The following is a 22,404-nucleotide window of genomic DNA, read 5'->3' as shown; positions in this document are numbered from 1 at the left end:
TCTAAGCATGTTCTACGTCACGACGTGTCCTATAATTAGCTTGGATCTTGTGAGTTTTAACCTGTGACGATAGTCCCTCCGCTATGCGAACTGGGACTAGGTACGTCAGACTGATCAGGTAGAATGGGGCCACTTGTTGCAAGAAGATAGGGGTGCTGTCCTCCTACGGTCCTCCTACGGTCCACCTAGCGAAAGCCAGATGTATTGTTCTATTCGAAAACTACCAACTAAATCTTTTCCTCTTTTATCTTTTGATTGAATGAATTTCGATTAGAGGCTTTGATGTCATTCTCGAGTTGGTTGGTTAATTGGATGAATCTTAACGGATAAGGCTGAGGGGATCGAGATTAAGGATATTGATATGAATTAGCCTTTAAAATTTTCACTACAAACACGCTTTAAGGTCTTTGAGTGAGGCAAAGTGTCATATGACGAGCCGCAATGGCTGTAGGATGACATTTTATGTATTCATTGTTGCTCGTATGAGAGAGAGAGTTGAGTACTATCAAGACATAGAAATAATCGTAATAGTCGCTGTCGATGCAGGAGCGACCCACCATGTCATGTGGCACAGAGGCCTAAGGATTATTTGTCCCCTCTGTTTTGGGCCCTGTTGAGTTGGACGTCTCACAGCAGCGATATTTAAGGCGTTGCCTCTGGTCTATATAGCCCTATTGTCGTAACAACAAAGGCAAAGATGGGAATAACAGACTGGGTCTTGGAGAGTAAGTGCCACTGGTTTGTGGTGTGGATACTGGTCCAAGTGGTTTCGGTTATGATGGGCCGACCCGATAACGGACCGCGAAAGCCCCGAAGCTCAATTCACCACTGTCGCCGCTACCTCTACCCTTTTTGGCAAGCCAACTATGCCTGCAGGCCATCTGCCTCTTATTTCTCGGTCTGGCCTTATTTTGGGCAACATCGAGTAATTGGCCTCGTGCTGATGCATAGAGAGAATTGATATGGGTAGAGTCGTGATATTTTGCCCTCGGTAACTTTAATCAAACGAATGCCCGAGACATTGGACGATGGCACGTTACCATGTCCAGTGGCCGCCGCATGTGTTTTCGCTGCGATAGGTATGAAATGCTGCCCTGGAGAACCAATAACCGGAAGAATCGCAATCGGGCTTGAATCATAGCAAGTGATGCCTTCCAGAATTCAGCACCCTTGAATCCTCAGTTATAAGTTCACGATCCTCACCTTGTGCCGCTGGCTTCTAGAAAGATCAGATCCTTCTTTATATCACGCCCAGGGAGACGTAGACCTCTTTCAGCTAAACAATACACCGAACGTGGCAAGTAGCAAATTGAATCAGTCACAGCTTCTCTCCATTGACTTGTTCACTTGGAACCTTGACGCTGGTAGCCCATGCTTGCATGAGATTTAATGCAGATTCTGCGTCAGCTTGATGCGACAAGCTCGAAATGAAATCTGAGACAGTACACCCCATCAGAGCAGAGGTCAGGCATAAGGGCATGACAGCTGTAAGCACGTTCGAAGATATTTGTTGGACTAGCATGTACACTGATATCGCCGCTCCTAGGGTGAAGCCGATCACTAAGAGGTATGTTTGATAAGGCGTTCTCTCCAGTGTACTATAGCTTGTCATAAAAGAAAGGAAGTACCCGAGCACCGCGAAGACGAAGAACGTAGGTGATGGGTCGAGGTGGCTGAATCCGCCTTTATTGTCTGCGACGCGCCTGGGGCCTGTTGGTTGATAGTTTGCGACCACAGCTGTACAACCGAGCTGGCAGAGAACGAGGCCTGCATGGTATCCTAGGTTGTAGATAGCCTTCCATAATGGAGTTGGAGGGCTTATGAGAGGATGTGTGGTAGGACATGATCTCCCAAGAAACACAACACCTTGACAGTGGTCAAATATTGTGCGACGGGATTTCAGCTTTGCGATTCTTAGTGCTTGGTTGACGACGACCCCACCCAGACTGTGGGTCATAAATATTATGGGCCGGATCATTTCGTCGGCTCTGACTCTCTTTAATTGTAGCATTTCATGTAGCTGGTGTGCGTTTGCATCGATAGACGACTGCGAAACCTCAGGCCTGTGTAGAGATATATCGGCATCGTACCCGTAGGACAGAAGTCTTGCAGGGGGCAGAGTGGCCGGCAGCGCATCTCTTAGCCATCTGATAGGAATGTCCGACTGTTCCCATACCGTATTCTCGTGTGAACTTAGCTCGTGGACAAGGACCACATCAACAACCGGGCTGGCATCGGTGCAGGCGTGGATTGTAGGAACCATACTCTCAATCATGTTGTCGAGGCTCCTCTCGCCTCGCAGTGGTTCTTCGTGCTTCCGCAGGGGACTGGAGAATGCCGTGTGATATGTACGAAGTAGTTTGGGAGTCGTTGGGAAGGAGAGAAAGAAGTAATCGTCCAAGTCTGTGGACAAACAGGCATATTAGTCCATGTGAACACAAAGGGATTTGCAGCCCGATTTGTCGCCGCTTACTTTGTGTCGACTGCGACGCTTTTGAATGATATGATAGTTCACTGGGAGAGTCTGGGGTGAATGGCGAGTGATGGAGGTAATAGCAGCATTGTTCGGATGTTCGCCTGGTATGTATGCAGGCTGATGAGCTGACGTTAAGTCGAGGGGCAGGTGTGCTGTGCACTGTGGCGCTATCACATGGGAATGACGTAGTTCCCAGCCTGCACAGCCACACCGCGTTTTGATCACCTGGTCACTCAATCACCAAGTGACTGACTGCCCTCCGCTGCCACCAACTAGCTGACTGCGAGGCGGAATCGCGTCGGTAGTCAGTGATCACGTAGCATCCATCCTACTCCAGATCCCCCATCCCATTCTCCAGGCCTTAGCATCTGCAATCACATTCCCTGAACTGGGACACATTCACTTGATGAGCTGACATTTCGCTCCCCTCACGTCCCCCCAACCAGGTTCATCACCCTCGAGCATATCATCCTCGTCGACTGCATCTGTGCCTGGCTCCGCACTTGTTCGAAGTCATCACGACCAGCGCTTGCCCAGCATCTGCGGATGGTCCTCGGACCACCCGTCCAAAGATCCCCGATATGAGTGAGTTCGCTCACTATTCCAGCTGTCCTATTTCTATTATGTTGTAGCTGACTCGTACTCCGTTGCAGATCACGTAGGAGCCTCCCCAGCAGCTGGGCACCTGCACCCTCCCCGAGTCGGTGATCTTCTCCTTGTCTCCATAACCCCGCCCAAAGTGCCTGAGATTTCTTCGACCCGAGCAGCTTGTGACTTTGTGCTCGTAATCGACATCGCAGCCAGTATGGTGGAGTCTTTCCCCATGCTAGACAAGAGAAACAAAACCGAAAAGGAGCTCGTAGGAGTCAGCCCTTTTCATTTAGCTCCACATGCCATGAAGACCATATCAGAGCCCCTCACAGATGGAGAGAGGCCCGCAGCTGTCTCCTACCACAATGAGACACTAATAACGACTGACTTTGACGCCCTGAGACCTGACTCTGGGAACGAGAAGGATTTCCAGGTTGAAAACAACCCATATGCATTTTCGCCCGGACAACTGAACAAGATGCTGAATCCTAAAAGCCTGGCCGCCTTCCATGCTGTGGGAAGACTCCGCAGTCTAGAGAAAGGGCTGCGAAGTGGTCTCGTCACCGGGCTGAGTGCAGACGAAAACTACCAGGAAGGATCCGTATCATTCCCAGACGCACTATCGAAGGCGTCAGGTGCAGTCCAACCGAACCATAATCAATCACCACTCGCAACCGATTCGTGCAATAACCGGGAGCGAGTCTTGTTTGAGAACCGTTCACTGCAGAGGAAGATACGGTCTCCTTTGCTAGACCTGTGGAGAGCATACAATGAGAAGATTTTAATTTCGCTTTCAGTGGCAGCTCTGGTATCCCTCGCAGTCGGGATCTATGAGACAACCAATGCTATCTCATTGGACGATCAAGATGCTCGAATAACCCGGGTCAAAGGTCTCACTATCGCGTCCACCATCTCCATTTTCCTATTAGTGTGTACTTGGAACAGTTACGGAAAGAATTACATGGCTCTCCGGAATGAAAGCAACCCAGAACGTAAAACATGGATGGATTTCCTCTACATCTTGGTTGTTGCAGTCATGATGGCAGTGGTATCAAGGTCTGGATCCCTTCTACTAGGCTTGGGAATACTTGCAGCAACTGCAACAACAGGAATGTTTACAGGGAACATGCTAATGGCTGCAACTACTGACATGTTTAAAAAGAACATGCTAATGGCTGCAACTACTGACATGTTTAAAAAGAACATGGTTCTAAAATCTGCAACAACATGGATCCTAAGAGCAAACCATCGGACTCGACTCCTGAAGACTCCCAGCCATGTGGGAACACGGGCGCCTAAGAAACGCTTCGGAAAGTCGGACCAGGAGTCCGGCGCCCCTTCTCGTTATCATTCAACAGCAGGTGCACCCAGGTCTGGCAGCCCTTCTCTGAGTCTATTCCTAAGCAACCTCATCAGTTTCACAAGCGTTTCTCTCCTTGCCCCCATTACCACTGCTATGGAACCCGTGAGCAACCCAACATTGACATCCACTCTGGAAGGCCCTTCCACCAACACCTTAACGGCAGTTTTGAGCTCCTCTACAGAAATAGAACAACCACAAGGTCTGAATCTGAAAGAAATGGGCTGGACTATGGCCGTGGAGATGATAATGTTCTTGGCCAATCTTGTCCTTGCTGCGTTGGTGATCACCATATGTTATCTGGTGTATCTCCGGTTTTGTGCCCCAACCCTCAGGAATGCCAAGAAATTCGACAAATCCCGGAAGGTTGGGCTTGTCTTTATGCTATGCTTGTTCGCTGCATACTACAACATTTGTCAGGATCCTCGCTCCTCTTGGGGATTGCTACTCGGTGTTTTCGTCTCTTCGGCTGGACTGACCTATGTTTGGGTGTCACGCATTGCAAACAGGTTCAACTTCGGCCTGATATTCGCAGTAGTGGTACTGTCAGTCGGCTTCTGCACCACGTTCGGTGTCATACAACTCTTGCCTATAGCTCCGGGAGGTCCAGCCTCTGAGCCTGCAAATGACACAAAGCCAAAGCCCGGATTGACATGGGATGTTGCGTCATTCCCGTGTGTTGCATTTGTATCTGTCATGTTCGAAGTTTTGTTACTTTGCATTCGCAGGATCGTGGATGCGAAGGATGAGTTAGACATGGAGAGTCAAGCAATCTCACAAGCGGAATTGGACCCATTCTCTGAGATTGATACGGGGACATCCTCCCGTTCAAAGCAACAACAAACATTTCGTCTGTTCAGGCGTTCCCGAACCAGCAACAATCAACCAAGCAGCGAAAATCTGGATTCGCAGGACCCGAATTCATCTAGCAACCATGTTTATGAGGACTCTGATCATCTTACATGGCTCCAACCGGCATTACTGGGACAGACTGGCCATTTCTCATACCATGGCGAGATTGAACGTCAGGTCTGGGCAGATCGTCCAAGTTAATATCCATGCTGGGTCTTACTCGAACGCTTTAGCGGTCACGTCAATTGCCGAGTACAGGCAGATTGAATAATTCGACAAACCAAACCTGCAAGCAAGATGTAGCAGTTCTGGCGGAACTACCTCAGATGACTTCGCTTGTGCTTGGCACCGACCAAGGCGCCATTGGTTCATCGGTATTGAGCAACCGCAGGCCAACGCTTTGTATGTTAATGCATATACGAAATCATTGTTTTTGATACCCTTGACTTGAGAAGAGTGATTTGTACCTCATCTAGGAGAGTGAGAGATACGTCTGGGTTTGCAACATTAGACCCTCACTAGAAAGTCACACTGCACGATATATTTCATCTATGGGGAAATCTTTGGGATACTCAGCCAAAGAGGGAGCGTATTGGGAAAAAAAGGTCGTCTAGTTCGGCGTTCAGGGCCTGGGATATCTCGTGCCAGCGGTTAATGGTATACAGGGCCAACACACTCAGTATTGGCGTTATACTATTATTCAATGAGAATTGAATGATACCACATCGCATGCTTCATTTTCTTTCGTTTGCGCAACCAGTAACGGCTATTTCTGTTCATTGTTTCGACTACGATTGGCGTATCATCCTACCTTATTTGCTGGTAGAACTGAATCTCATGCTTGTCACGCATGACCCATGCCGCGAGTTCCAGCTGCACGCTGGCAATGTATACTTGCTTGTGAATGTGCATGACATTCATTATGTACCTTTTCCATAATGAGGGGTAGGTAAATTGCACAAAAGTTCAGCCGAAGTTCAACCATTTGGAGATGGACGAGCTGCACCGCCACAACGCTTATCGCCAGTCGTGCATGACATATGTATGTATGGACCTTTCGGGCCAACTGCTTGATTAGGCAGACTGCGCTAATGCTCGGAAGAAGATTGCGATCCTCAATCACATACCCTTATCATTGGCTGCAACCCTTAAGCTTAAAAAAGCCAACTTTTTAAATGCTATCAGGCTAGAACCGCCTATAGTCCGTACATTGGGTGGGAGACTTGGTTGGGCATCTTTCGCCTCACTACTTAAACAACCATTGAAACGATTTTCTATGTACACGTCTACACGAGCACAATATCCTACCCAAGATACCAAAATGCCGTTGAAGACTCATTAAAACTTAACGTCCTCCCGACCGAAACCAAAACATTGCACAGAAAATAATAGTATGAAAACTCTTTTCAAGTCGCCAGTTGCAGGGTGTAGTGCATTCGTCTACTCGTCTAGCATCGTTCTTTCATCAACAGATGACCAAGCTGCGCACCATGGGGCCCCGAGCTGAATCGCCGGTGCCTAGGCTTGTGCATGGGCAAACCCAGGGCCAAGAGAGATTTATTTCCTCAAGTATTGGATAATGGAAGGAAAGGGTCCCTCTCCTTGCCTGCGGTTCGAGCCGGGGCGAGGCATTTTCCAGGATGAAAGACGATGAACATGAACACCGCAGCCAGAATGGGAAGAAATTCCAAGCAGGCGAAGATGGCTTCGTGCGTGGAGAGAAACTTCAGGAGTCCCTCCGCCGTCTCCACCAGACGAATGATTGTGCGGACATACATGGCGACTGTCGCAATGAAAGTCGCAATCGCAAAGACGCGCAGCCTTGGGCCGAGGGCATTTTGAGCCTTGTATATAAATGCTATGTAGAGAATGATGAAAATCGCGTAGGTGAAGACCTAGAACGCCAACTCCCCCAGTAAGATGTGATTTGGGCCGTTGGGGTCTTTTCCATTGGAGTACGCGGAGCCGATGAGGCCAGCACCAGAACTTGAACGACAGTGGCGATGATGTCGCAGACGCTGAACGTCCACAGGATGAATCGCGGCGGGGCGGGCGCGTATTTGTGTCCGGCTCGGGTGATCATCACCGACAGGAAAGCATAGATGGCGGCCAAGTAGGAGACTGGCGCGACCGCGATGCAGAAATACTGACCCACGAAGTACGACACCGCGTAGGGGTTGAGTTTCGAAGCCAAGATGCGGAACACATAGCCCACGATTTCCATCACCGTGCCGACTGGTACGGTGCTGAAGAACCAAGGACGGTACCAGAGTTGGAACCAGAGGTGGAGGCCGAGCGCGAGCGTGAATAGTGCAACCGCTGTCACTTCGAGGCCGAAGGACGGGATGTAGCTTTGACACTGTTAAGTTCTTGTGCTAAGCTAGGTACAGTACATTGTTTAATGGCTTACCCGACGATAATGATACAGACATAGTCACTGCTGCCTGGTCGAGGCCAGTTCGGGTCGATGTAGCCCGTAACAGGAGAGCAATCTGTGCCACCCATTTTGAATTCTCAAGGTCTTGATGCATGTTGAAGAGGAGTTCGAATGGAGTTTAGTAGAAGGGCTTGTCGCCGTTTCGCTGTGACTGTGTGTGTTATTAAGAAGGTAGATGTTGCACAAGTGGCCTTGTTATTTTTACACTTCTGGCTGTTGTTGGGAGCCTTGTGAAGCAGGGATCATCGATATGTTGAGAAGGAAGCCAGAAGCCTTATTATATGCAGGGAACGCTGTGTGCATTTATCGTCGCCGCTCCTATATCTCGGCTGAGGCGCGCAAGGCTACGCGGTGAGGTTACTAGCGTTGAATCGGAGTCAGTTCTGACCATGGCCAGAGCTCTGGCCATTGTTTCGTGAAAGCAGTCGTGAAGAAGCAACATCTCATGTGTATTGGTGTAGAAAATTGTGCTCCGTCCTCAGCTATGCCTCAGGCGCTCCTTGGACGTCACTAAGGTCCGAATTGAGAACACTGACCCATCTATGATCTCCTAGTATATTACTATGCCAAGTCCAATGGGAAGTTTACAACTCCTCCTAGTCATTACCTGTATCATAAAATTTGAGGTTTGAATGCGGCCGAACATTAAGGTTCGTCAAAAAACTGCCACGATCTTATTTGCACGAGCATTTGAAAGTGAATTTGTAGATCTCACCGCTGGACACAATTGAGGGTGCCGTCACCTATTGGTAAATTACAGCATCGCTTATCAGAAGCTCATTATCCCAGACATCTGCCGCAACTTCGAAATCTGACCAATCGTCTGGGAATGGTAGCTGGTTCGGGTCAAGCAATATCTCCTGTACAGAATCCTTAAGAGCTTCTACGACTCGTAAGGGCGACTTCGCCGCAAGTTTGTTGTTTTGTAGTCTCCAGTTCCTCGGCCTCGGCCATTATTCGAAAGTGTTGACCGCGAAAGGTCACATCTCTTATTCTGAGTGCCGTTGTAGGAACGGCATATCGTTCGCTCTCTCACTCGCCGCTCTTAGAACTTTCGAGATGCCTTTTCCATAATATATCAATCTTAGTGCTTGGCGACCGACGATCTTACTCATATCATCTTTGGCCCGTTTGGCTCTCTTCTCCAGTATCGCTAGGGCTTTGAATGCATACGGCATACGAAATATTGTTAGAATGGGCATCACTCTGATGACTTGAGCATCAGTCGCCACAATGATGTCAAGGATTGTGTTGGAGGATTTGGACTGTACAACTGTACGGGTCAATCAATACAGGAAAGTCAGCGTAGTTGAGGTTTCTGTCTTCTTCTATTCAATGGTCACCGTTCTGGTTTATATAGATAATTACTAGGCAAGATGACCTCCTGGAGCCTTTTTTCCATGATCCCAAAGCATTCCAGAGGCCGTAGCACTGACTCATTGATCGTTATCACGAGGTTGTCTGCCTGTTCCGTCGATAGTCACTTTGGCGCCAACAGATTGAGTGACAGTCGTCAATAAAAGAGAGGAGGCTACGTACCTAAAACATGTCAAATAAGTTGCCAGAGAGGTCCGAACTCTTTCCATCATCTGATCTGATAGCAGTCCAGTTAGCTGATCAATATCTTGACGCTGCGCCTGTTTGGACGTGCGGCCTAGAAGGCCAAGCTCAACACCCATGGCTCCGGCGGCTTGGGTTTACTGGAATATGTTGATATTGGCTAGGTTCTCGGGAGGCATGCACCAAACAGCTGTAATAAGGAGCGCCTGAATCGATCAAGGCTTCTTTGTCCAAGAACGAAGACGTATCTCGCAAGTAGCGTAACCGTGGCCTCATGGATTTTCGGAAAAGACTCTGGTTCGATATGATGCAAGCCGCCGTCACCATACCATTGAGCGCAAAGGGTCTTAACTGCTCTAGACCTGATGCGAGGGTTTAATGTGCGACCCAAGTTATAGGGTAGGCTGGGGACAGTAGGTTTCTGAATGTATCCAACAACTTCTCGCGTCTGTATGCGGGGAAGCTGTACATTGGAAACCCCTGCTGCTCATCAACCATGCTGTGGTTGGAAATAGGAGGCTTGGTGAATTGCAAAGAGGGCCCTCGAACACGAAGGCTTCCTGTGGATGCAGACCGCATACTTTCCGACGGAGCTGACTGTTTTTCGTACCTCACGGCCAGGAGATGATCTCCTGGGGAAGTAGCGTTAAACGAAGGCTGTTAGTGTATCGTTTGCGCGCCTCCTGATTCGGCAGGTGAGACATCGGAGCCAGCGAGAGAAGTTCCCTTCGTCCCCATGTCCTCCAAGGCTGTCGACATCTTAAGCATTTGCTTCTCCAACTCAGCCACCTTTGTATCTGTTCTTTTTCGTGTTCGTGTTTTGGAAATCTCCTTTCATTCACATGCCAGTCCCTGAGCATGACACCGGCGACATTGACCATGCTCCTCCATTGTGTCCGCAAAGCAACGTATCTTGGACTTCGGCAATACCTGAGGGCTTTTCTTAGCCTGGGACATGTTCGGACAAGCCTATCGTCTACAGGAGATGAAACGTTTGAAGTGAGGTCCAGTACTGTTAGTAATGAGGTTGATGGAAGCTGAGAAGATTGCAGGAAAGAAGCCCCATAAGGTGAAGTTCAACATGTTGAAGGAACAGAAGGCCCGGTCGGAGCTTATTATCATCCGAGCTGTCGCCATCGGAGAACGCCTGAGAGGTGTAAGTAAGTGTGCGATTAGATCATGTGGTGGCTTTAAAGTTCCAACAAACTCTAAGCGTCTGCCAGCCTGGTAGGATAGGAGAGCGTAGGTTCATAGCCTCGGAAGTCTTTCTGCTCGCACCCTCATCCTCATAATCATGGCCCGGAAACGCTGAAAAGCTAGGTGGAAATCAGGAACATACAGCCATTAAGGCTCAACGACGTCAATATGAAGTATCATCTTTTCACCAACACGAACGGAGTATCGTTGTCTTGCAGATTTCTAGATAGAACGTTGCATCTTTGCATCGCAAAGATGAACAATCTCGACTCTTCAAGTGTCTTATATCCTATCACTTTTGCTTGCATGCTTCTTGCAAGGCGATTTCTTGCAATCGACTTACTTGATGGTTCACTGTTTGCGTAACGTTTTTGTCAAGATCGAGCAAGCACCGAATGGCATGCGTTTATCAACATTTGATGGTGGGCAGACGGCCGTGTTCCCCACCGGTTTGCTACAAAGCGCTGTGCTGACATTTATGATCATCAAAACATCCTTGTTGGCACGGAATTCCCATGCCAGGGCTCAATTGGACACTAGACCCATATGATGCCCTCATAATATGCGTCGAGAGCCACACTCGTGAGGTAGACATCGATCCATCCATTTCACGCCATACATGAATGTGCGGAACAACCAATACTCTGCTGTTGGTTAAATTTCAAGACTGCTGCCGTGCTGCATATGCTGGGGGCAGAGAATTGGGCAAACTGTCCTAACCACACTCATTTTGTGCAGCGTGAAAGCCCGGCGAACATCACTCTGTCCTCTGTTCCTTCGCTGCAATTGCACGGTCCCTCAGGCCGAGTAGCATAGGGGCTGTTGTCAAGTAATCCATAATTCCGCCTCCCCAAGCAATCAAGCTCCTTTTCCAACCTGTGGTTTGAATTTGACCTCTAAATCGCAGGTGAACCTGACATACTGGCTGCGCAATGGTGTTTTTTGAGTAAGCAGCTTTATCAGATTCGGGTTTGCGAGCCATTAACGTCCATGTGAAAACACATCCGTATCGCTCACTGCGGTACACCAGGCTTCTCTCATCATTTTGATATTCTCCATGACCATCACTTGAGGATGGGCTGATGTGGACGACATCAAACCAAGGTGTCTCAGGGTCCACAAATGGCATTTTGTAATCGTAGACTCTGCTTCCAGGCTTCAGATCGATCCACTCCGGCCGAATGGACCTGCTTGCACGTGCTCGTTTTGGTACCAATAAATCTTCTACCCAGAATGGGAGATACCAGCCTGCACGGCCTGCGCCAACTTGAACCAGCCACGGAAACACATCTGCAGGAGCGCAACCTGGAATGGTGATCGATTGATCATATATCATATTGGCGGCAGGTAGAACGTCGTCCCCCTGATATTGAACAGCGCCCATATTGGCCGAAGATATTTGAGCAACAGCGCGGCACTTGAGTGGAGGTACAGAATAGGTGAGAAAGCTACCAAGTGGTATTGTTGGTGTATGCACGTATTGCCAGAGTTTTCTGTTAAGTTCGGGGCACTCTTAGCTCCGAGGCGTAACCATAAGATGTTCGCCGCCTATCTAGGCTTGATTCCCCGGGCGACCGGAAGAGCAGAATGCTATGAGGAACAACTCAATGGCAAAATGCTTGGAGATTAAAATTATTATGGACTTCGAGTTAAAATAGATGTGAGGACTTCCAACAACAGCTCAAAGCACGAGCAACTGCAGGGCTGAGTGTATAACCCAGGAGGAGCCCAAACCAAGGGGCACCACCTTTGTAATGCGGGGCAAAGCATATGGGATCATCATTCGCTTAGGCACACTTATCGCCTAGGATAAGTCTTTAGACGTTAAGGGGACAAACTCCGCGGGGGCTCAATTTTAGTTGCCGCCAGTAAAGACGCCAGTAAAGATAGAGCATGAAACCTTTGTTCACGACTTTAGACATTCGTACCCTCAAAGACGAGTTGATAGAATTGGGTGTTTAGTCTATGAATTGGCCAGGTATTCACTATTTACATCCCTAGACTAGGAAGACTGGGATCGCGATTTTTTTTCAGGTATTCAGCAACAGATTGTCTCCGTCATCACAACATGCGGTGTTTTCCCGTCGCGAGAAGCTCAAGCTCGTCCAGGTACAAAAAGAAAAACGGGTAGCCTGCAGTACGACGCCGATGGAAGGTACGATTGGAGCGTGAACCATTGCGGAGCCCGTGTACAACTATGAACAGCTCTAACGAGTCCCGTCTTGAATCCTTATCTGTCGTACAAAGCCCGTCCTGTCTCTCTCGGCACCACCCGAGGATGCACTCCTAACCACCTAGACCCTCGTCTAGGCCCTATCATAGGGAACCCCCAACAGCGTCGTACCCGCTACACTGCCTTGTGTCTGAATGTACGAGGCTGTAATAATGAAGGCGAGAGAGAATTTGAGCTCCGTCAAAATGAGGCGGCGGTATAAGGAGACGACTTGCCCACAGATCAGGTTGAAAATCACAAGTGCACAACCATCCAAGGCTCATTTATCAGGCTGATAGCTCGTACCTGAAAATCTAGCATCAGCACATCAGCTCGATCCCTGCTGCTGCGAAACCATGTCAGCCATTACAGTCCAACCCGCCAAAAGTTCCGAGGCTGAACTCGGTGCTCTTCTCGGCAATATCGACCTTGACAACTTGTCAGACGCAGATTTTGATGTTATCCACAAAGCCCTTTATCAATACAACGTCATCTGCATCAAGGACCAGGGAAATCTCACACCCAAAGCTCAGGCTGAGCTCACACGTCGTTTCGACCCTGAAGCACTGTCTTATGGACACGGCAAAACGATCGACGCCAAGCGGTCCATTCTCCATCCTGACCTGAAGACCGTGCCACACCAGCCCGAGGTTCAGGTCATTGGCAATGGCTTTGTCTCAGAATACGAAGGGTTGAAGAACATCACGCTGAAGCATCCCCATCATCGCACTTTCCACAAGACCGTTATACCGGAGGAGCAGGATCTCGACTATACTCGCTTCTATCGATGGCATATCGATGCGGCGCTGTATGGTAAACTGTACCCGCCGCTGGTGACGTCTTTACTGGCAGTCAAAGTCCCTGCCGGACGGTCTCAAACTCTCCTATACGACGACGATAGCGGCGACCAGCTCCAGGTGCCGCTAGGAACGACGGCATTTGCATCGGGATACACAATGTTCGAGAAACTCAGCCAGGAACAGAAAGAATTTGTGCTTGGCTCCAAGATAGAATACGGGCCTCATCCTTACGTTTGGATCTCGACGGCAAGGTCGCGACCAGACGGACTTGGGATTGTGTCTGAGGGGAAGGAAATCAGCCTTGACGACCTGCCACAAATTGAGGAGGAAGATGTCCAGATACTCCCTATGGCCTGGCAAAATCCTGTGACAGGCAAATTCGCTTTGCAAGTCCATCCCTCAGTAGTGCGCAAGATTCATCTCCACGATGGCCGCATCATCGATGATCTCCAGCAAGTCCGAGACATCGTGCACAACCTACAGCGCCCAGCAATTGCGCCTGAACTCGTGTACGCCTTCGACTGGAAGGAGGGTGATTTGGTCCTATTCAATAACCATGGCGTTATTCACTCTGTCGTAGGTGCATTTGGCTTGGATGAAGTTAGACTCTTTCGGCAGTGTAACCTTGCCGCCAGTCAACCTCCACTGGGCCCTGTAGAGGTTTGTGCTTGAAACAATATCCAACTATTGCGACATAATGCGGAGGGCCTTGCGAAGTCGATCGTTTCTCATGGGTTTGGTGGGAATCGACGACGGAATTCGACAACCCATGTTTATGTTCTCAGCTAGTCAGTGCCAAATACATGGACGAGATTGGCCGGCGGTCCTTCCCATGCTTCTTTTTCTGCTCGTTTCAGCCAACAAGACTAGATAGCCAGCCCAAGAATGTTAGAAATAGATTAGAGTGGCCAATTTTATGTTTCCTTCATGATTATGCCTTGAGGTGCAGATCTCTCCCTAGACACGTCATAGTCGAGTGCCTCCTTGGAGTTTTAGACTCCCAATCTCTTGGAAATTTGACACATTTCGACAAGCTGGAGATCATTCATGCATTGGCAAGCATCAACCACTGACTTCGGGATGAGTTGGTGCCGAATGACACATCGCCCCCAAGAAGACGAATCGTAATCAGGAATATTTGGGTCGCCTTTACACGAATGGAAGAATGTGGCGTCGTATTTGGCCGACCACACGCGCTAGATTGGTGGGCCCACCATTAAATAGCTTCCAAGTGTTGAATTATGTGCGGAGGAAACGAAGTAGAGTTCCTCAATCCGGGTCGGGAGAACTACGTTTTACAATATGGTCATCGGCCGTGGGTCTTCTAGGCCGCCATTCCTATGAGGTATTTCTGGGACTGTTGCCCCGAGTGATTCCAACATCAGTGAACCGTTCTCTAATTGCCTTGTGGTCAAATTGGTCAAGTCAGGGAATGGGGCCAACTGCTACAATATTCTCTTATGAGTAGAACGAGGTGTCGCGGACGGCGCACGCCCTGCTTCCCGTCCCCTTAAGGTGCTTTCTCATCAGACACTGACCAATGAGAGGGATTCTCTCAAAGCTAGCCAATAAAGGCATAGCGATAGTACCTGATAGGTGGTAGTATCTCAGCCTTGGGGCAGGGCTGTAGGGGTTGGTACACTATTCTCCACTGACAAAACCCAGTTGAGTCGGCGTATGTCATTCTCAATGGGATGGCGCTACTTAGCAGAGTTCCAGGTGCTTCTAGTGCCTGTGGAGCCCTATCTGTACATCTACGAGCTACTAGTTAACATCGTTTCTTAGGGGATTTCTTAGGCACCCAACCAGTAAACGCCCTCCGCTCCGTGGTCCGTTGACCTTTGTCCACTGATTTCGCGATGACAAATGGAGCCTCGAGAGTGAAATGCACCTGCTTGCATTTGGGTAAAATGCAGGCGGCGGTGCGCCTGAAGACACTATCATGGAGGGGCCACTGGTTTTCTATAAAACTTGCCTTTGCACCCAGAAGAGAGGGCTTCTTCAACAACACACAGAACATTCATGAGAAGCATCAGAAGCACTCGAACTATAAAAAGCATAAAAAGCATTCAGAGCAATACACTCATCCGGACGTACAACATGAATCACCAAGCAGCCTGGATCAAGGAGCCACATGCCGCCCTAGTGGTGGACGAGGCTCCAATGCCAACTCCCGGCTCTGGCGAGATATTGGTCAAGGTCAAGGTCATTGGTTTCTCTCCACTAGAGGCAAAGATACAAAAGTAAGTTGAAATACCTCTCCAAAACGTGAGAGCGTCTGGTAACCATTACAGACTTGCTATCATCCCAATCCCATATCCCAATGTCCTTGGCATGTCCTTTGCAGGAGTAGTCGAGAGCCTCGGACCGGACGTGGAAGGTTTCAAGGTAGGCGACAGAGTCGCGACTGTCCGAGATGGGCCGAAGGCCGCCGACCCCCGCTTTGGAGCTTTCCAACAGTACGCTCTGGTATCCCAGACGTCGACGTCCAAACTCCCTGGAGCCGTGGCTCTCGAAACCGGCGCCACATCTATTCTCAATCTAGCTGCTGTTGCAACCGCATTTTCCATCCACATGGGCCTTGACCGCCCGCCAGTCGACAGCAAGGCAGCGTCGAATGGGAAGAAAATCCTGATCTATGGTGGCTCCAGTTCTGCTGGTGGACTGGCCACGTGCTATGCCACCGCCGCGGGATACGAGGTGATCACAACATCATCGCCTGAGAACAAAGACTACGTACGGAGTCTTGGTCCATCGGTCATCATCGACCACTCGCAGCCTGCCGAGAATGTACTGAGCCACATCCAATCTCACGGCCCTTACGACGCCATCTTCGACGCCATCGGCCTCCAGCCCACCTTCGACGTGCTGGGCACATATTTATCTGCAATCGGAGGTGGTGCTTTTTACTCAACCGGCGTTTCACAAAGGCCGTTGCCAGACAAGGTGGAGCTCAAGTTCGCACCTTACAGCTTATGGATGGATAAGCCAGAGCATTCTGAGTTCAGAACTTGGTTCTATAATGAATTGGTGCCGAAAGGGCTAGAGTTGCGCATCATCAAGCCGACGAGACCGGAGTGGCTAGAGGGTGGCTTAGCTTCGGCGCAAAAAGCCCTTGATTTGATGATGGAGGGTAAGGTCAGTGGGACGAAGCTCTTGCTGGATCCCAATGCTTAGGATGGACCGACTAACCGCGTCGGTGGACATCACTTAACTAGATCTAGCCTCTAGGCTCATATAGGGTCAAATAAGGAATGGAAGAAAAGTTTTCATATGTTGATATTCGCAGACCCAGAAAAGCACGTTCTGTGCTTAGATCTCGCAGGGAGAACATAAGATAGCCAACGAAAGATGGTCATTTTCTGCGGAGCATGATGGCTCACCATTACCTGAACAGTGAAGCCCCTGCGACAAGTAATCTTATCTTAAGATGTCTGCACCGTGAAACCAAGACAGAACACTTATTCAGTTGCCATCCTTCGCCCAATAACTTGGTACAAAGCCGAAAAGGCTGACGACGCTCAGCCACCACCAAGCCCAGCCGACAATTCCGAGGTCAAGGCCCTGTCCAAACCAGCGTCCAGCGACGATAGGTCCTATGGTCCTGAATGCGCTCGAGGTTGCCGCTCCCATGCCGTGAATTGTCCCCAACATGGCCGGGCTAGGGCTTGCGTTGTTCATCAGTAGCACTATTCCGGGGACAGCGAATGTCCGCCCAGCCATTTGCAATACCACCACGATGATGAGGAGAACCCAAAGCAAGAATCTGACGGAGACGAGTAGCGACAGATACGGTGCAATCGCGTACGGGATGGGAAACACCAGGAGTGCCCAACTGGTTGATTTCAACAGGCCGAATCGGGCATTCACTTTCGGGTAGAGACTGAGCTGCAGCGCGATTCCAGCGAAGCCCAGAAACGACATGGAGATGCCGATGCTTGCTAGTGAGAAGCCTAGGCCTCCAGTAAATCTGAAAGGGAGTTGAATGGCTTTGGTTTGCTCCTCGGTGCGTCGGGCGGTCGACAAGAAGATCGTCCATAAGGTCGTGAAGCCGCCCATTTGGAAATCTAGAATCGCGACCGTCAGAAGTACGAGGAGCACATTCCGTGTGATGGCGTGGTGGAAAGGTGGTCTGAGGGCGGCTGGTTCTTCTGGTGCTTGGGGTGTAATGGGATAGAGAGGTGTGCTTGATGGTATATTTTCGTCGTCGACGACAGTGTCTGGGCCCGCTTCCTCACCCTGTCCTATTTGGCTGTACCCGAATCGTGAGAAGACCAATCTCCGCACGTGATAGCTTATGTTCTCGGCCCACTCAATGCCCTGATCGCGAACTTGTTTGCGCGCTTGTAGGGTTTCCCTCAGAGCTCCCCAGACAAGAAGTGCGTCTGCCAGGAGAACGAATGCACAAAATAAGTTTGGCGCAGCGTATGGAAACTTGGTCAACCAGATGACACCCTGGTCACCGCCAAAAGTGGAATCCGCGCCGAAGAGACCTGGATAGTTCTGGACTGGATCCGAAAGGAGTCCGCCAAAGATCGGCCCGAAAATATTGGCGATGTTCCAGGCAAGAGGAAGTACTAGAAAAGTTCTTGAGTGGTACTTCTTGTCTGTGCTCTCGGCAAGTACAGTTCTTGCACCAGGAACCGTCGCATTGACAGCACCCCCTAGAAGTCTCCAGATGCTGGCGCTGATGAACGATCGCGAGAATGCGACGGCCACGCAACTCACGGCTTGCCCAACAAGCGAGATCAACACCACTCTTTTCCGCCCAAATCTGGGTGAATCCATTACTCTGCCCCACATTATTCCGGTGAAAATCTGCGCGGCGGTGAAAACGCCCTGCAGCACACCCGCTTCGAATGAAATCTGGCTGTCGTCCGCATCTGGGGAAAATGACTTCAGCTGATAGAACATGTATGCTTGGAGGGCCGCTTGCTGGAAGAAATCGACCATTCGGATACTGCAGACTATGAAAACTTGGAACTTGTTCGGGATTGACGCCCATGATGGTGGTGCAGGTCTAGGCCCATCACTCTGGCCCTCCTGTGCCATGATTCTAGCTTGAGTCAGCCAGGCAGCTATGTTAGGGTTGATGAATGGGAAAGCAGCGGCGCCATGCTTGGAGAAACTGTTCCAGGCTATATCTGCGTCAACAAAAGCCTTATCGTCCACTGAGCCATAAACTGGACGTCTCAAAAAACTTCGTCAACGGATGTTGGTATTGGCGTAGGCTGCTGAGAAGATCTAGGTCCTCCAGCGATCGAGCGAACTTAACGAGCCACGTAGGTCTCTATCGGATTGTAAGTTAGACAATGCAAGGCTCAGAGCTGGAACTGTTGGATCTTGTACCGGGTACGAAAGAAGCAATCACCGGATCTGGAATTGATAGTGTGGTACTCGGTAAGGCGTCATCATTGATGAAGGTGTACCGAGACGCCAGCAGACGCTCGGATGCTTATGTGCCGTGCGGCCCTGTAATATGGATTTAAGCCGAGGCAAGAAGGGGGTTTGCCCACCCGCGAAACACAGGATTCAGAGGATGGCCCATGGTTACAAATACTTTGGTCAGTCAGCGAAATTATTTGTTCCCACAGTCGCCCCTTTTGAGGGTCTCGGTTTACCCGTTGAACCACGTTGTGAGGGCTGCGAGTGGGGAGGAGATGGCGCGTACAGCACACGGCTATTCGTCGAGATCGCCAGTCGGTGTAAGGTTTGATGACGAGCCTCAAGATAAGATAAGCGTACGTCAAGCAAGCTCCTTGGTAAACCTAGGAGTGCGCTCGGTGCAAGCTCTGTTTAGTTATGGTCGGCTTGACCCGTTTATTCCCCATTGTACTATTGGGGGACAAAGTTTGACGTCTTCATTGTAACACGTACTTGACTACGGGATAAACATGCTTCATAACGACGTTCTTCCACGTATGATTGCGTACCTAGGTGGATATCTGAGTTAAGTACCTAGGATGTACGTGGCGTACAAAGATATCAAGCCCAAGAAACCTAGACGTGTGGTGGACTCCCTTGAGGGACTGCGCGTGACGAACTCAACAACCCTCCAAAACTGGGATCTGGGCCACCGAGATCCCCCGACATGCATTACTCGTCCGGAGAATTGAAGCCACCCAAAAGCCTCTCGTGGGAATTAGGTCAGTTAGCCAGCTAATCCAACTTGATTCCCTGGCATGGAGGTCCCATTTGTCGCAAACAAAAGTCGGGCTGGCCTGGGAATACTGCTGGGCTGTCATTTCCCGTCACTACTCTTTTGACATTTGCTTTCCTCTTGCTCTTCCTATCCATGATCAAAGCTATGGAACAGAATTCTGATCTTTCAAAGCTCGATAGGGGGTATTTAGATATTTGTCAATAACGCAAGCTAATAAAGAACATCTGAGGGTCTCCATCGATGCTTCCAATGGCTGCCTTTTTTTCAGGACTCGTTTGTGATCATAGGGACCATGCTTTCAGAATCTCGCTCCTCAGGCGAGATCGCCTTATAGCCCCAGCGGAGCCCAGCCCCTGGACGGCTGCCTTCGCCAAATCTCCTCCGGACCTGACTCCAGAGAAGGCGTGTAAGTCTGTGAGCTGGCCGCGAGATAAAATTGTCTGTGGCCAACAGAACGAGCAAAATGACCAGGCCTGTCAATCCCCCAAAAGTTCCACCATATATTCTCGCTTTTCTTTTTTTCTGTCTTTCCCGTTCCAGAGATAGCTGTAGCTCCTTCTCCAGCCGTTCTCTCTCTTCTTGCTCCTCGGACAGCAGCTGGTTGGCTTCTTCTATTTCCTGCTCTGCCTGGAGTCGAGCTTTCTCTTCCTGTTCGATGATTCTTTGCTCTTGACTCGGCATGAAGCGACAGGCCTTGTCGTCGCAGTACTCGCGCATTAGTTCGTTGGGAATATACGTTGTTTCGATTTCGCTGGTGCCCAGGACGTGCCCGTCGTTGTCAAGCCCCTCTGCGTAGCAATATTTGTAGGTTCGAACATGGTCCAGTACCGTTTCGAAACCATCCTTCACCCCCTGGCCAAGTTGTTCCCAAGGCCCTTGGGTCTTATTATTGGAACCGAAATATCGCCATGTCTTCACTTCCGTAGCGCCATTCCAGGAGGAATATAATATCATTTCCGTCCCGTCTTTCGAGTAAGCCCATAGAGCGGGCTTGGTCAGCGGTAGCCCGACCCAGTTGTCGAATTTATGCACTCGGTAATTCATGACGTTAGACCAACCCAAGGCACCGTAGAATATGATCTCATAGTCCGGACTGTACTCGGTCCAGAATGCATCATTCCCCCAACCCATGAGTATGTTCCCATTTGGGAGGCGTTGAAAGTTCCCTTGGGATTTGGAGAGATGCGCATGGCCATCGGCAAACGGTGGATCAAGATCCAGGAGGATACTTGCAATGTTGGATCTGTGGTCAAGGCTAATGATCTGACCTGTGGAATGATCTTGTGTCCGATCGAATCCATTGGAGCCATTGTCGAAAAGTGAGATGACTGTGTGTGTGCCATTTTCGGAGACAAACCGTGCATCATGCTGGAAGGAAAATGAGAAGCCATCAAGTTTGAAATCCGATTTCGCGCCGTTCAAACGCCAGATAACATGGCCATCGACTCCAGAGACTTTGTACACAGCAGAGACATGGCGAGCGGAGACCAAGTAATCGCCGTCTTTGTTCTTGTCGATTGAATTGATATGGAAATAATCCCAAGGGCTCTGGGGATGTTCACCACTTCCACTAATCTCCGTACTCGAAGGAAGAACATAGCTTTCCACGGGACTGACGTGATCAAGGCTTCTCCATTCGAACAGCACCTCCCCAGTTTCAACCTCTACCTCCTGGAAGGCGCCTTGTTGAATGTAGCCTAAGCCATCACACAATTTCCAGGGGCACAAGTCGTAAACGCTGCGAAGATACTGCGACATTAGTGCCGATTTGCCATCGTTGATGAGTTTAAACTCATGCATGTCAGATGATGCCTGGTAGCTCCCAGGCTCTACGGACTTGATAATGCGGTAGTGCTTGTCCATGATAATACCGTGGCCATGGCCCCAGCCTATCATTTGCGTGCCCTGGTAGAAGCAGAGATGAACCTCGCCTTTGTACATGCATGTTTGAGGATTATGCGATATGCCTGGCCCAGCACTCCCAAAGCCTGACCAGATCAGGTTCTGATATTGGTCAGATACATTCTCTCCCAGTCGCTCGAACTCACCGCGTTATTGTCGTAGATATGAACGGATTCCTGGATCTGCTGGTATGGCGCGACAAAGTAATAACCTGGCGCAAGCTTCTCTGGGACATGATTGAAGACGGACAGAATTGGCGCAACGAGATCAGGCCGCTATATATAGAGATGCGATTAGCTGCCATGACCGATTACAGTAATATTGGGCTGGTTTCTACCGAGCGGAATATGGAGATTGGTTGCGTTTTGTTGTCCGCAATGACTCCCAACGTGTAGAGGCAAGTCAGCCAAGACTGAAGTGGGAGGAGCCGCATAACAGAGTGCGCATCCAGACTCGGAGTCGTTTGATGGCGTTAGTGGATTTGTAGCATCTAAAGAATGGGAGAACAAGCGATGGTCGGTTTTGGCAGCGTACAGACCTCCATGAAAGAAGTACAAAGACCGAATGATACCATGTATCAAGAACAATGTGCCACAACACGCCGTAACTTAGCCCGCCAACCCTCGCAGCTCGGAGTGGGTCAGTGCAAGGGTCACCAAGGGGCTGAAAAGCCCGATGCCACGCGGATGCTCAAGATGATTGAAGCCAGTTGGGAGGGACTGCAGGAATCACAGATGACTCGGTAAGCGCCGTGGCATTGCGTGGTTACCAAGAAATCCAAGAACGCGAGCGGTCGCTTGGTACGAGGTACCTTAAGGGTCATAATTGGGTCGTTTAGCCTTCTTGCGTCTTCT

General features: G+C 49.7%; 8 protein-coding genes across 8 annotated transcripts; 3 read left to right on the top strand and 5 right to left on the bottom strand.

Moving 5' to 3' along the window:
- Positions 1-1,318: 1,318 nt before the first annotated feature.
- Positions 1,319-2,275, bottom strand: A1O9_04175 (uncharacterized protein; the record flags this gene model as incomplete). Its single annotated transcript, XM_013406467.1, has 1 exon — positions 1,319-2,275. One exon carries the CDS (start codon positions 2,273-2,275, stop codon positions 1,319-1,321), a length of 957 nt encoding a protein of 318 aa, XP_013261921.1.
- A 1,096-nt stretch (positions 2,276-3,371) lies between these two features.
- On the top strand, positions 3,372-5,480 carry A1O9_04174 (uncharacterized protein; the record flags this gene model as incomplete). The annotated part of the gene is made up of 1 exon (XM_013406466.1): positions 3,372-5,480. One exon carries the CDS (start codon positions 3,372-3,374, stop codon positions 5,478-5,480), a length of 2,109 nt encoding a protein of 702 aa, XP_013261920.1.
- A 1,364-nt stretch (positions 5,481-6,844) lies between these two features.
- A1O9_04173 (uncharacterized protein) lies at positions 6,845-7,784 on the bottom strand (the record flags this gene model as incomplete). Its single annotated transcript, XM_013406465.1, has 3 exons — positions 6,845-7,137; positions 7,188-7,630; positions 7,690-7,784. 3 exons carry the CDS (start codon positions 7,782-7,784, stop codon positions 6,845-6,847), a joined length of 831 nt encoding a protein of 276 aa, XP_013261919.1.
- A 3,446-nt stretch (positions 7,785-11,230) lies between these two features.
- A1O9_04172 (uncharacterized protein) lies at positions 11,231-11,857 on the bottom strand (the record flags this gene model as incomplete). The annotated part of the gene is made up of 1 exon (XM_013406464.1): positions 11,231-11,857. One exon carries the CDS (start codon positions 11,855-11,857, stop codon positions 11,231-11,233), a length of 627 nt encoding a protein of 208 aa, XP_013261918.1.
- A 1,184-nt stretch (positions 11,858-13,041) lies between these two features.
- A1O9_04171 (uncharacterized protein) lies at positions 13,042-14,157 on the top strand (the record flags this gene model as incomplete). The annotated part of the gene is made up of 1 exon (XM_013406463.1): positions 13,042-14,157. One exon carries the CDS (start codon positions 13,042-13,044, stop codon positions 14,155-14,157), a length of 1,116 nt encoding a protein of 371 aa, XP_013261917.1.
- Positions 14,158-15,585: 1,428 nt separating this feature from the next.
- A1O9_04170 (uncharacterized protein) lies at positions 15,586-16,662 on the top strand (the record flags this gene model as incomplete). Its single annotated transcript, XM_013406462.1, has 2 exons — positions 15,586-15,728; positions 15,780-16,662. 2 exons carry the CDS (start codon positions 15,586-15,588, stop codon positions 16,660-16,662), a joined length of 1,026 nt encoding a protein of 341 aa, XP_013261916.1.
- Positions 16,663-16,950: 288 nt separating this feature from the next.
- On the bottom strand, positions 16,951-18,537 carry A1O9_04169 (uncharacterized protein; the record flags this gene model as incomplete). Its single annotated transcript, XM_013406461.1, has 1 exon — positions 16,951-18,537. The coding sequence occupies one exon, from the start codon at positions 18,535-18,537 to the stop codon at positions 16,951-16,953; it is 1,587 nt and encodes a 528-aa protein (XP_013261915.1).
- A 1,375-nt stretch (positions 18,538-19,912) lies between these two features.
- On the bottom strand, positions 19,913-21,589 carry A1O9_04168 (uncharacterized protein; the record flags this gene model as incomplete). The annotated part of the gene is made up of 1 exon (XM_013406460.1): positions 19,913-21,589. The coding sequence occupies one exon, from the start codon at positions 21,587-21,589 to the stop codon at positions 19,913-19,915; it is 1,677 nt and encodes a 558-aa protein (XP_013261914.1).
- Positions 21,590-22,404: the final 815 nt, after the last annotated feature.

This window comes from Exophiala aquamarina (assembly GCF_000709125.1).
Source record: "Exophiala aquamarina CBS 119918 chromosome Unknown aczIA-supercont1.3, whole genome shotgun sequence".
Lineage (NCBI taxonomy): Eukaryota > Fungi > Ascomycota > Eurotiomycetes > Chaetothyriales > Herpotrichiellaceae > Exophiala > Exophiala aquamarina.
Note: the sequence above shows the minus strand (reverse complement) of the source record. Positions and strands in the feature narration are given on the sequence as shown.